Source organism: Gossypium raimondii, chromosome 3 (assembly GCF_025698545.1).
Source record: "Gossypium raimondii isolate GPD5lz chromosome 3, ASM2569854v1, whole genome shotgun sequence".
Taxonomy (NCBI): Eukaryota; Viridiplantae; Streptophyta; class Magnoliopsida; order Malvales; family Malvaceae; genus Gossypium; species Gossypium raimondii.
In genome coordinates this window covers 56,316,408-56,330,073 of record NC_068567.1, presented here as the reverse complement: position 1 = coordinate 56,330,073, position 13,666 = coordinate 56,316,408, and the positions used below count along the sequence as shown (strand labels likewise).

The 13,666-nt window shown below is 33.2% G+C and overlaps 1 protein-coding gene across 1 annotated transcript; it reads left to right on the top strand.

The window, feature by feature from the left end:
- The first annotated feature begins 204 nt into the window (after positions 1-204).
- LOC105794853 (tyrosine aminotransferase) lies at positions 205-2,846 on the top strand. Its single transcript, XM_012624219.2, has 7 exons — positions 205-543; positions 673-1,012; positions 1,100-1,318; positions 1,466-1,525; positions 1,731-1,886; positions 1,965-2,058; positions 2,415-2,846. Exons 1-7 carry the CDS (start codon positions 275-277, stop codon positions 2,531-2,533), a joined length of 1,257 nt encoding a protein of 418 aa, XP_012479673.1. The 5' UTR covers positions 205-274; the 3' UTR covers positions 2,534-2,846.
- Positions 2,847-13,666: the final 10,820 nt, after the last annotated feature.

Genomic DNA, 13,666 nt, shown 5'->3' with positions numbered 1-13,666 from the left:
CATTAGATCAAATAACAAATTCATATATGTCATACTATTGTTTGATTATTTTGTTAACTATGCTAGTTTTTAATAGTAAAAATGAATATAAATTTTAATAAAAGAATTATTTTACTCTTTGATATTATGTACCAAAACTAATTTATTTTTTTTTAATAAATAATGAAAAATGCAATTCCCGTTGGATAAATGGTTGGTAGATAATGGGTTGTTAAAGACGCACAGCCCCGCTAACCTTTAACTCCAAAGTCCAAACTCCACTAGCAACAAGAAGATGGAGAGTGGAGCAAAGAAATGGGGTTTCCAAGGGAAGCAGGGCCTGGAGGCAGCGTCCACCACCACCGTCCGAGGATATATCAACCTATTAATGGGCAACATCAACCAAGATAATTGCCTTACAGTCGTTCCTCTCGGTCATGGCGACCCCTCTCATTTTCCAAGCTTCAGGACTACCCCTGCTGCTGAAGATGCCATCGTTGATGCTCTACGTTCGGCTAAGCATAATTGTTATTCGACCACTGTTGGTACTCTTCCCGCAAGAAGGTTAGATTGTAAACTTTCTCTTTTAATCATGTTTCAACAGAAACTGCAAAATAATTTTGAAGGTGTGACTGAAGTTTGCTTATGAATGAATGAGTGGTCATGAACTTTGTTTGGTTCGAATTCCAACAGGGCACTTGCAGATTACCTCAACCGTGACCTTCCCTACAACTTATCGCCTGATGATGTTTATCTAACAATTGGATGTACTCAAGGAATTGAAGTTGTTATATCAATTCTTTCCCGCCCCGGTGCCAATATTTTGCTTCCTAGACCGGGCTTCCCACTCTATGAAGCTTGGTGTGCTTATAACCATCTTGAAATGCGTCATTATGATCTTCTTCCTGAAAAAGGTTGGGAGGTTGATCTTGATGCTGTAGAGACTCTTGCAGATGAGAATACTGTTGCTATGGTTATTATAAATCCAGGCAACCCTTGTGGGAATGTCTTCGGCTATGAACATTTGAAAAAGGTTAAACAAGCTTGTTTTATTTTCAGTATAACTTGTTGTCTCTTCTCAAAACAAGATGTTGATCACTGTTATCTTTTTGGAAGTTAGATTGCAGAGACGGCAAGAAAGCTTGGGATTTTGGTCATTGCTGATGAAGCTTACGACAATATCGCATTTGGAAGCACTCCATATGTGCCGATGCGAGTGTTTGGATTAACCGTGCCTATTCTCACCTTGGGGTCTATATCAAAGAGATGGGTAGTTCCTGGTTGGCGCTTCGGGTGGCTTGTCACAAGTGATCCCGATGGCATTCTTCAAAAATCTGGGGTTGGCCCCTAATTTATTTTTCTCTTGTTTAAGATACATGATGCTACATTTTCCTAACTAAAGAGGCTACAGGCAATGCATATTTAAAAGTAGAAATATATGAAGTTCGGATCATGTTGTGTTAATGATCTCATTGGCTCTTATCAGGTAATCAATTCGATCGCAGGATTCCTCAATATCTCTTCTGATCCCGCTACATTTATCCAGGTTTGTTAATCAAGATACTTTTGCTAAGACACATACTTGCATTGGAAAAATGCAATTGCCACTTTCTCGCCAAAAGCCAGTAGATGTACTGTAGGCAGTGAAGTGTGCTATAATTTTTCCCATAAAGCTCAGTAAAGTTTCACTCTAAATCATTCTCCTAACCTATCCTTCGGATAAATTGGTGTAATTTGGTTTTATGAAACAGGCAGCGATTCCTCAAATCCTTGAGAATACAAAGGAGGATTTTTTCTCAAAGATTATCAGCACCCTGAGGGAATGTGCTGATATATGCTACAATAGAATTGAAGAGATACCTTCCTTAACTTGTCCAAAGAAACCGGAAGGATCAATGTTTGTAATGGTAAGGGAGTGGTTTGATGTTTATGATGTATGCTGAAGAATTTGAAAAAGTTTTTATATTTGTAAGCTTTAAATGCAGGTGAAGCTGAACCTATCAATGTTGGAAGACATTAATGATGATGTTGATTTCTGCCTCAAGTTAGCTAAAGAAGAATCAGTCATCATTCTACCAGGTAAGATTGAAGTTTCTGTATCATTTTTCACCAATGGAATTAAGCTAAACGTCCTTATTTCCTATGGGGGAAAGAAGGAAAACCAAAAATGAATCTTCAATTGTGATTAAGTGAAAAAAGATACTCTTCAATGAACCGGAAGTATGCTCCAACAACTGCAACAATTCTGATACAATAATCTGAATGGTTTATGTAGTCAATATTCTTTATTGAGAATGTGAGATTTAAGTATTTGGTTATGAGTAGGCTTCATGGACTAGCGTGAGTCGATGAACACCAATAAGTACCTTTTTTTCCCAAGGAATTGTTGGTGAGTTACACTCTGAGACTAACAAGCGAAAAATGAATGGATGCAGGGATAGCAATGGAATTGAAGAACTGGCTTCGCGTTACGTTTGCTATCGAGCCTTCTCTTCTCCAAGAAGGATTGGCAAGGGTAAAAGCCTTTTGCCAAAGGCATGCCAAGAAGCAATAAAATAACTATAGTAGGTGGTGTGATCAACAAGAAGGCCTTGTATTTCATACCCAGTTCAATTTGCTGGTAAACTTAGGTGTTTACCAATAAACTATTCCCTTAATAGTAACATGATCCCCTGTTTCTGTGATCATGCAACTCTTTCAAAGATGCTAGTACTGGGTTTTGGTGGTCAACTGCTTTACTTTGATATTGTGATTATGGTTTAAACAAGGAAGCTCCACAAGTAGTATTAAACCCCGGAAATTATTTTGTGTGTAATGAAAAATGTGACTGTATCATTCAAAATCTTCAAGTTGCTTCTCTTTTGACACATCCACTGCTCTTCTGATATATATATATATATATATAATTATACACACACAAGGCCAAAATTCTGAACTGTGCAGAACCACCAGGTTATGTGAGAGTGACAAGAGAGTGATGATTAAAGATTTCAGGCAAATGGAGTTCAACCTGATCAAGGTAAGAAGAACATTGTGTTTGAGATCTGATCTAATGCTTCTCTTTTTCTTTTTTATGTAAAGATCTGATATAATGCTTCAATTCAACTTCTATTGGGAGAAATTTAAAATAAATAATTTCTTTACGGTGACAGGAATTGATTCCTGCAATAGTTCCATGCTGATTAAAATCATCTGGCATGCACATGAATAAAGTAATAAATGAATCTTACCTATAAATATATAAATAATTCATAACCTACAAGAAACATAAACAGTATAATATTATTAGCCTGTTTTGCACATATGACCAAATTTATTAATCATTAATATTTATTTATGCATTGCCATTATAACCAATGGGAGTATAATTAATAGTTTTAAGAAAAAGACATGCTCCTTAGAAAAATAAATAAAGACAGGCTACCCAATTTATAAATGTCGTTACTAATGTATTTTTGGCAGAAGACAAGTAAAGAGCAGGAGGCGTCTGGGAATTGAACTCTGCATATTAATCAATAATTGCATAAAGTTCGTGCAAGGTCCAATTATTGCTGCTTTTTGTGTTTTCACAGGGAGATGATGTTGCGTGATTTAGGGTGGGTTTGGATGGACGGTGTGTTTATTTGCGGTTAGTGTAAAAATAGCGGTGGTGGTGAGATTAGATACTGTAGCGATACTGTAGCGTGAGACAAAAAGTAAGCTAAACGCACTCTGTACCGCACCCAATCGCCCATCCAAACCCACACTTAGATCTCTTTTGGACGGTGAATTAGCTCTGTTTCAGTGCGTTTTTCTTTTTCTTTTTTTAAGTTCAATCTCACCGCAATGGTTGTTTAGTAGACTGTTCTTCACCATGTAACACCTCCAGTTGCTCACCGGCAATTTTTGGTCCAGATGAAATTTTTGGTTTCTTTCAAATTTACCTTTTTCTATTCTTTTTTAACCTTTTAAGTCATTTTTTAATAAATATATTTATTTAATATCATAAACAAATACTATTATTATATGATAAATTAAAAATTATTATAAGATTATAAAGTAAATAATATACATTAATATTTTCATCGAGTAAAATATAATATTGTATCTATATTCAAATATATACAAATATTCTGTTGTACCATTATTCATTTTACTTTATTAATATAAATATAATCTACTAAACTTTAATTACTATTTAAGATAAATATAACTTTAACATAATTATGATTTTGTTATTTGTATTATGTATAGACATACACTTTAAATTGATGTACTTAATGACTTTTTTAATTTTTACCTTTCCAAATTCATACGTGGATAGAAAAGTTTGTAGAAATTGAAGTATAAAATCTTAAGTAGATTGTAAAGAGTATGGACAAATCTTTGTTGTAAATTAGCATTTAATATTTTTGAGGTGTAAAACCATAAGTAGATTATAAAAGGATTTAGTTTAGCCACAAAAGTTAAAGAGTTTTAGTTAAGCTATAAAAATTAGGGGGAATGCTCTATCTTAACTTCCTGAAAAAGATAGATTGTAAAGATTATACATTTTCCTTGAAAGGTAATAATTTAAGTACAGTGAATTGGGAAATTCTTGGTTGAGGTATACTAAGGTAGTGGAGATAGACAATTGGGGTTGAACCTCTATTGTTGAACTAGCTTTATTTGATAAATTGTTTTGATATAACAAATAAAAATATTTTTGAATAAAATTGTTTTTGAACAAAAAAATTATTAAGTTCAAAGCTTAAAAATCATTTCAAGACATCTAAACATCTTAGAAAACGTTTTGAACACTTAGAAAATTTTGGGCAAAGTTCAAAAACCATTTTGAACTTTTGAACTCGATTGAAACAATTTAAATCAATTGAAAAACTGCTCCTTACAAAAAGTATCAACATTTTCCAAAAAATATCAGTACCCATATGATTTTTATCGATACCAAAGTTGCTTACTATCTTGCATCACAAACCGAACAAAAGCAATAAGTATCGATACTTTTTAAAATATATCGCTACCTATTGAATTTTATCGATATCACTTTTGCATTCTGTTTTTCATGATTTTTCAAACAATGACAAAAAGTATCGATACCCATTAGAATATATCAATACCTTTTACCAAGTATCGATAAATCATCTTCAGTATTATTGTAAACTAACTTTAGTAGTCATTGAATCAGGTATTAAATGTTACTAGTATCGATACTCGCAGAAAAAGTATTGGTACTTTTCGTTGCAAGTGAATTTAATGGTTTGATATTTTCATCCCCAACAGCTATATTTATTTTCTCAACAACTACAACAATTAGAAATGAATTAAAGGGTATAAATATCAGCCCCTAAAGGTCCTACAACAAGAAGAAAGAATATTCAAGCAAAAAGATCAATCAAACAACCTTTGTGTCAAATATTTCCATACTTTTTTTTCATACACTTGTTAGCTTCATTGTTATTCTATTAGCTCAAGTGTTTTTCTTTGTAATTGAGCTTAATTTGCAAACACTTTGATTTTATAAAGATTATTTCTTTGTTTTCTTCTTTGTATCTCTTTGAGAGGGTTTGTATCTTAAGGTTTGGATAGAAATCTTAAGAGAGTTTGTAAGGTTAAACATTATCCTCAAAGGTTATAAAATTAGTGAATTTGGGAAAATCTTTAGTTGTGAAAAGCTAAGGTAGTGGAGTAGACAATTGGGGTTGAACCATTCTAAATTCTTATGTTCAATTTTCTATCTTTTCTCTCTAGCATTTACAAAATTTTTAAAAGTTAATTCACCCCTTCTTGGCAATTTCAATTTGATTATTTGAGCTAACACTTGGTATAAAAGCTAGTCTCTTTTAGATGGTTTAACAACCAAAGAGGAGATCCTTGAGGTAGCTCAACATTCAACCAATCAATCTACAAAAGATGGTGTTTACATCCGGTTCAGTTTTTCTTGGAGAATCACAATCCATCTCCAAGCCTCCTTACTTCAATGGTGCCAACTACTCTTATTGGAAGACAAGAATGATGGTATTCATACAAACGAATGATCTTACCGTATGAGACATCATCATGGACGACCCCTCTAGGCAATGTCCGATCGGTTTACTATCATCATCAATGGATTAAAGTCTTATGGGAAGACATATCCAAACGAAGATGAGGTAAGGAAGATGTTTCGAAGCTTGTTTAAATTATGGGAAGCCAAGGTGATTACAATTGAAGAAGCAAAGAATTTAGAAACATTGAATTTGGATGAGCTCATCGGTTCTTTGCTTACATATGAGATGGCTCAATAAAAAGGTTGAAGAAGCCAAAATTGAGAAGAAAAAGGTTGGTGTTGCTATTAAATCCACCATAAATGAATATAGTGAATCAAGTGAAGAGGTGGATGAAGACAAAGAGATGGTCATGTCTACTAGGAGATTCAAGAAGTTTATGAGGTCTAATAGGGGGAGAAAATTCCAAAAGAATGAAAGACTCAAGCTTGAATCTGTTGGGAAATGTGTCAATATTATAGTAAACATGTAACTATTTTCTATTTATTTGAACGATGAATAAATAAATAAAGTTAATTTCACATTTCACTATTATGTCTTTTGTATTTATGTCTTTTATATTTTGCTTGCATAGCAAAATTGTGACAAGCAAATATTAACTCATTGATTGTCTAAAGTTCAAAGTAAAGATAAGTGGCGTTGTAAAGAACGTTTACATTGCAAGAAAGACAACTTACTTCAGTATATAATTTAAATAAGTCCATAATCCTGTAAAAGAATCAAAGTGAGCATTTGATTCAAATACTGAGAATGATTATTATGTCGTCTTCAATTTCAATTAGAGAGATGGCTAGTCTTGACTATTGGAACAGTTGACTCCATGAGCAGAGACATAGATGTATTCATTGGTAGAATGATACATTAGACTGGACCCAAGATGAATTAATTTTGAATCCGTTTGTAATTTAATTCACTTATGACATTCATGGTGATTTACCTAAATTCCTGAGTTAGTCACTGATCATGCATATGCAACTCATGTGTTTTGATATAAGTGGAGGCTTATGCTCTAAAGATGATCGAGCCCATAGCCGGTATGTTGGGTACATGACTTGTGAATGGCATGACTTTACAAGCAAAAATGAAACTCATAACTCAATTAAAGAGTTAATGATATTCTCTCATTAGCATTGTGTGGATTGATAATTATGGAGCATGGCAATGGGTTGTTCGTTCGAGAACGAGCAATTTATCACAGCCATTTGCTGACTGTGATCATATTAATCATTAAGAAGAAACAATGGTGACAATGAGATAAAATAGGATTGTATTGAATGAACGGATTTAACTCAGAGGAATCAAGGATATCATATGAGGGTAATACACACATGACGACGCCATTGGACAAAACAGTTGAATGAATTGCTTTCGTAAAGAGTATGCAATAAGGAGTTTTCAATCATGGTCCTTATTGTGGACAGACTCCATGATTAAGTAATTGTGAATTATCGGAACAATGCTTCTGGACATAATTGCAATCACTAGAACCCAATTGTATATTTCTGATTGGCCCCTCCGTTAGCTCAACAAAAGCTTGATCAGACTGCATTTGAATCAAAAGAAAATTCTATGCCTTTGAGAATAAATTAATTGAGTAAATTTATTCGATGTGGAATTAAAATAGGTGGTCGTGAGAATTGTTCAATTAGAGAATTTGATTAAAGAATTTTCTTGAAAACTTAATTTGGAAAATCTAAGTGATTTTTAGAAAAATTAATTTTGATCAAGTAAAATTAAATTAATCAAATCAATTAAAATTAATATAATATTTTTGAAAGTTAATTTTCAAGTCAAACAATTGGCCCAATGGGTAATTGAACTTGAAAATTGGATCTAAGATCGTAAATTGGGCTTGAGTGCCCAAAACCGAAACTAAGACCCAAAAACTGGTCGAATCGAGCCTGGTATATGAAACTGGGCCGACGGTCCAACTGGTGGCTAGATCAGACCAGTTGAGTTGTCATTGACCAGGACCGAACCGGCTCGGGGTACCATAAGAGTGTCGCACATGCACCACCGGACACGGCGGTGCCAGTGGCTACGACGACAGCGTCCCGGTGGCCGGCAGCAGTTGATCGTCGGTGGTTGAGCAGTGGAAGAGTTACACTCCTATTGAGACTCTACTAGAGAATTTGATTTCAAATTAATTATTCCAAAAATAATAATATTTTAATAGTATTTTATTAATTTAATATTAAAGTGATTACCTTAATATTAAATTTAATTTAATATTTATCTTGTAGATAAACATTATTCTATTAATTTAATAAGATTTAGTATTAAATTTAATATTAAAGTGATTAAGTTTAATTATAGTTGAATACTCTAAAGTTTCCCTATATAAAGAGAGCATTGGGTCATTATTTATACACACTCGAATTCAAGAGAAAGTTGTAGAGAAAAAGAGATTATTCTAGAAAATTTTAAGAGATATTTTTTTTGATTTACAACTTGACCCAAAAGTTTAGAAAAATTGTGAAATTACCCCACTGGTAATTTTTATGAAAAATTTTCTGATTCAAAGCGAGTCCACACTACGTGAGCTTGAGGACAGCAGAGAAGACTACTCGGTCGAAGCGCTCATCTTAGACGAATCGAAAAGGTATAATTTTGATTAAGTGTTTATTACTTTAGATATCACAACTAAGATCTTGTTTTGGAAAAAAAATTAAAACTCTAGTTTTTCCCAACTTTATTTTTCGCTACGTTTTCCAAACTCATTTTTCCAATAGAATCTACCAAGGAGAAGGATCCTATCATATGCTATGAATGCAAGAAGTCGAGACACATCAAGTTCGATTGTCTCCAATGGAAGAAAAAGGGATCAATCAAACAAAAGCTTAAGGCTCATGTTGCTACTTGGAGTGATGAGGATTCAGCCAAACATAAAGATCAAGAAATAGTCAACCTTTGTCTTATGGTCATTGATGATACTAAGGTATCTTCTAACTTGTCTAATTCAATTTCTTATGCATTTGACGAATTACAAGAAGCTTATGATGAATTGAGTTTGGAGTTTGAAATTATGGTTTTAAAATATAAGAAAATTGTTTCAAAATTAAAAGATGAAATAGTTCACTCTCCAAAGCCAATCATGAACTTGAATGTAAAATTCATGATATGCAAGCTATCATAAATGATTTTAAGAAAAAGAACCAAGACTTGCATTATTTTCTTTCAAAAGATCATGATGATCATCAAAAGCAACTTGAGTTATTTAAGAGCGAAAAAGCTCACTCTAATAAAGTTTTTCCAAAAAGGTTTGAAAACAGAGAAATTCCAAACAAAACTATGTTAAAAATAGCTTTAATTACTATAAACATAGAGGTCCAAGGTTTTATAAAGGAAAAATTGTTAAAAGTATATGGGTCCCTAAAGGACTTAATGTTACTGTAACACCCTTTAACCCGTCAGGAATCATGGCATATAATGCTTAGCAAAAGAGACCACCTAATGGACTAGGGTGTTACCAGCAAGTTCAAAAATTTCGACTCAACTTAAATCTTTAGAAAACTGTTTTGATTATTTCCTTTCTTTATTGAATTCTATAAATCTTCTTTCATTCCATAACGTATTTTTAGTAAAATCATTAGGGATTATAAAGGAAAACTCTATTATCCATCTATAGCACCACTATGGCATATACATATAACTGGTAAAATTCATAATCAACCATTCTTAGAAGTTAAACATCCATTATCAAAGTAAAAGGGTAATTCCTTTGAAACAGAAACAATATAGACAAATAAGATAATTACAAAAGTTGATTACATAATAGATTTATATGCCACCTGCCAAAATTGTCATGCATAAAAGAAAAATTGGCAAATGGCTCACTCGAAGACGTAGCTCTAGTGTAGTCCCCTTATACTAATCTTCTTCTACAACAAAATGCCTGAGAAAGAAAAGTAACAGAGTAAGTTTATTTGAATTTAGTGAGTTCCATATAGACACAAAATGAATACAAGAACACCGATAATCCTCAAGCAATAATACTCATAAGAAAAATAGGCATTTTTGTAAGACTCGATCTCATAGACACAATACGTCGATTCATCAAGCGTAGTCTCTGATGGCAACACTTCACCAATTTAAACATAACACCCATAGTACCCAGGCAGACACATACCACCAACTTATACTTACCTTTTACAATCATGTTGGTTTACCTGTGACCCATCCTTGTGCCTGCCTCGGACCCACATTTCAAAATCAAAATCACATATCCATCATTATCATATTTCTATTTACCATAATGTCCTTGTTAAATTGAACATGTGTTCTCCCATAAGGTCAGGCCGTGATCTGTCAGTTCATTTTGCAATATGGATGCCTTATCAGAGGCATCACAAATAATTTTTTTTCCATGTTTTCACATATCACAAGTTGACTAGTACTGGACTCGTGCAACAAAAAGGGTACTTTACATTGACAATAACCATACTCACTCATACACATTGGTTGGCTACACACACAACCAGACACAACGCATCGACCCATTTACAAAAAAGACAACTTACAGTACACAACCCACATATTATAGAATTTTCATAACTTAAAAGAAGCAAGAAGGAACTCACCAGCAACTTTAGAACATAATCTATTCAACTAGTCATTTGCCTCAATTGTTCGGACATTCACTAGCTTCTTGAGCTAAATAAAAAACAATTATAATCATTACACTACACTATTTTCCTACTATAATTTAATCATGCATGCACTACTGCAAAAATGTAACTTCTATCGACGTCATCCTAAGGGTTTTCTAGGAATTACTAATAAGTTGGTACTTATCAATGGCATTTTACTAGCTACTAGAAACTTTCCTCGTCTTCTTTAGCGAAGATAACTTAAAAATTTCTAGAGACATAAGAAAGAACTCAGAGAAAAACAAAGGTGAAACATGTCGATTATCGACATCCTTATATAGCACAGACAGCGGGGACAAAGCTTAGTGGAAGGGTTAGAAATTCCCACTATAGCACTGTAACCTAAGAATAGGTTTGCCTAATCATCTACCAAACATAACTACTACCACTAATCAATTTAGTAAGTAATAAAACGTTACTTGTACACTAAAATAAGTCAACTAAACAAGTCATTCAGTTACCTAAACACATCAAGCTATCATCAACAGTATTCTAGTTCGATTTTAACTAGGTCTCAACTAAACTCTATTGAGCCGTCATTTTCTTGCTAAAATACGAAAAACAATTCTAGTGCCAACAACTTGACCGCCTTCGAACGTACTAACATCTAGAATGTAATTCCTACAACCAAATATAAGAGTTAGGCGATTTCCACAAGTATACGAGTCAGGTTGTAATAAAATATGTAAATACTTCAAGGATCGTACCCAAGGGAGGCGAATACTAAATTAATTATAACTTCGACGTTAATAGATCTAATTAGTATTTTAATTAAATTATATTATTATAAAACATAGAGAGAAAAAAATTGTATTAAAGAAAAATAAATAAATTACATTAAAAGAAAAAAAGGAAAACTAATTTGTTGAGTTAATCAACTAGTCGTTAACCTAGTAAGATCTCTCGATCTTCTACTAAACTAACGAGTCAGCAAGAACTACTTACCTCTCAACCTCACAACCCAGACCGAATTGGGGTAAGGTGTTCATGGGTAAGCTATACAATTTTAGGTTCATTCCCACCTAGATGACTTCTTAAAATTGTCAAGCCTAGGGTTTAAGTTCTTCCTATCCCAACCAGCTGATTAGCTAAGAAACCCTACATAGGAATTAATTACTTCCACGTCCACTCGCTAATCCCCTATAAGAGGATTAGTTCCTCATGGATCTCATAAACAACATAAACTTGATTAAAAAGATAAACATGAAAAGTAGATCAAGAATATGGGTTTAAGAGAAATCCTAATTTGTATTGAATATTGAAAACACATAAATCCATAAAGAGTTGATGAATCCACAAGTCAAATTCTCTGAAGAACAAGAATGAAAATAAATTTGAATTACAAATAGAAATCCTAAGTATAAAAGAAACTAAAAATTGAAAACTAAATAAAAGATTCAACCTAAACTAGAATAAAAGATTAAAGGTATAGAAAAGATGTTTATGAAGTGTTCAGTAAAGCCTATTTATAGATTTAGGGTTAGTTGACATCTATTGACCTAATTTGGCTGATGTTTCCTCGTTAAAGTTTGTTGTACGGACCAAAATGCCCTCAACTCATTAATTCTTCATGTCAAGGCAGTGTCGTGACATCTTTAAGCATATGTCACAACACTGGTGGCAGTTTACAGGTTCAAATTTGGATTCAGGGTTGTGTCACGTATACATAGTATGTCATCCACTTAAGATTTAGGTATGTCACACTATGAACGTCAAGAGTGAATAAATCCACAAACGGATTCAGAATCTATTTTGCTTGGGTCTTATCTGATGTATTGTCAATCACATCCATGTCTCTATCTTTTGAAAGTAATCCGCTTTGATACCCAAGACAAGGCATCTCTCTAATTGGACTTGATAAACAATGCATCTCAAGTCCAAAAACAACATTAACAGTTCATAAGTCTAATCTCGAAATAATGATAATAATAATAATAATTGTAACTATAACCTACATTGTCTTTATTCAAAGTGTCCAAAAATCATAAAACCACCTACTCGAATGTTATACCTTGAACGGATGAACACCTGTCCACTCCGCATTCCTTGAATGTATTACTAGCCTGTGAATTTTAGGGAACAAGTGTGAGCTTTTCCAAGCTCAATGAATGTTCAGAATTACCGCAAAGCATACACAACAACATAAGTTAAGCAAGAGTATACTAAGGCACATTCACAACCATATACTCATGAAATAAAAATAATGTATTCATGTTTTATTGTCTCACAAGTCTAGCATATACTCTCACATGCATTTACACACAACATAATTCATATATATATAACTCAAATAATGATAATTTGGCAGCTTGAGATTATAAAACATAAAAGTGAACTTTATCATCACACATTGGATAAATACATCTCCATCACACCAATGACTCAAAGAGTCTAACATGTCTTATCAATGTAACATAAAGCTAAACACTCTCCAACACACCAACATGTCTCGATGAATAGAGCTTAGCTCGACAGTCCCTTATCTCTCCAACCTTTCTCGGGGCCTCAATACCTAAATCACATAACACAAAGGTGAGTACTACTTACAATCCTATGATATGCCAACTATATCCAGCGGTTTCAAGAGATCACAATGCCAAAATATTCATCATTATACATATTTAATTATTGTTTTAATGCGCATAAATTCTATTCATATTTATCAATTCACATCACAATCTCATACACAATGCATGCTTATCGGATTCACATTTAATTGCACTTTAAGTGCCACAATAATGTTCATTGAGCTATCAAATCTCAAATCTCATATGTGCACGTTAAAAATAGTATATCTCATATTACATTCACATATTTTCACGTATTACCTATTGTAATAGCATCACACAACACAATCCAACTTATTGAGGCATAATTTTTCAACACAAGCAACAAGTTTAGAAAAGACTTACTTTCAGAACTTAGGATAGGGGTTTAGGCTAATATTAAGCTCTCAGTTAGCACTATGAATCGTGCATACCAACAGCGACTCTGGGCACTCACCAATCACATTTC

Coding starts and splice junctions, on each gene's coding strand:
- LOC105794853 (XM_012624219.2), top strand. CDS start 275: ATGGAGAGTGGAGCAAAGAAATGGGGTTTCCAAGGGAAGCAGGGCCTG. Junction 1,013..1,099: donor GCTATGAACATTTGAAAAAG/GTTAAACAAGCT, acceptor TTTGGAAGTTAG/ATTGCAGAGACGGCAAGAAA. Junction 1,319..1,465: donor GCATTCTTCAAAAATCTGGG/GTTGGCCCCTAA, acceptor GGCTCTTATCAG/GTAATCAATTCGATCGCAGG.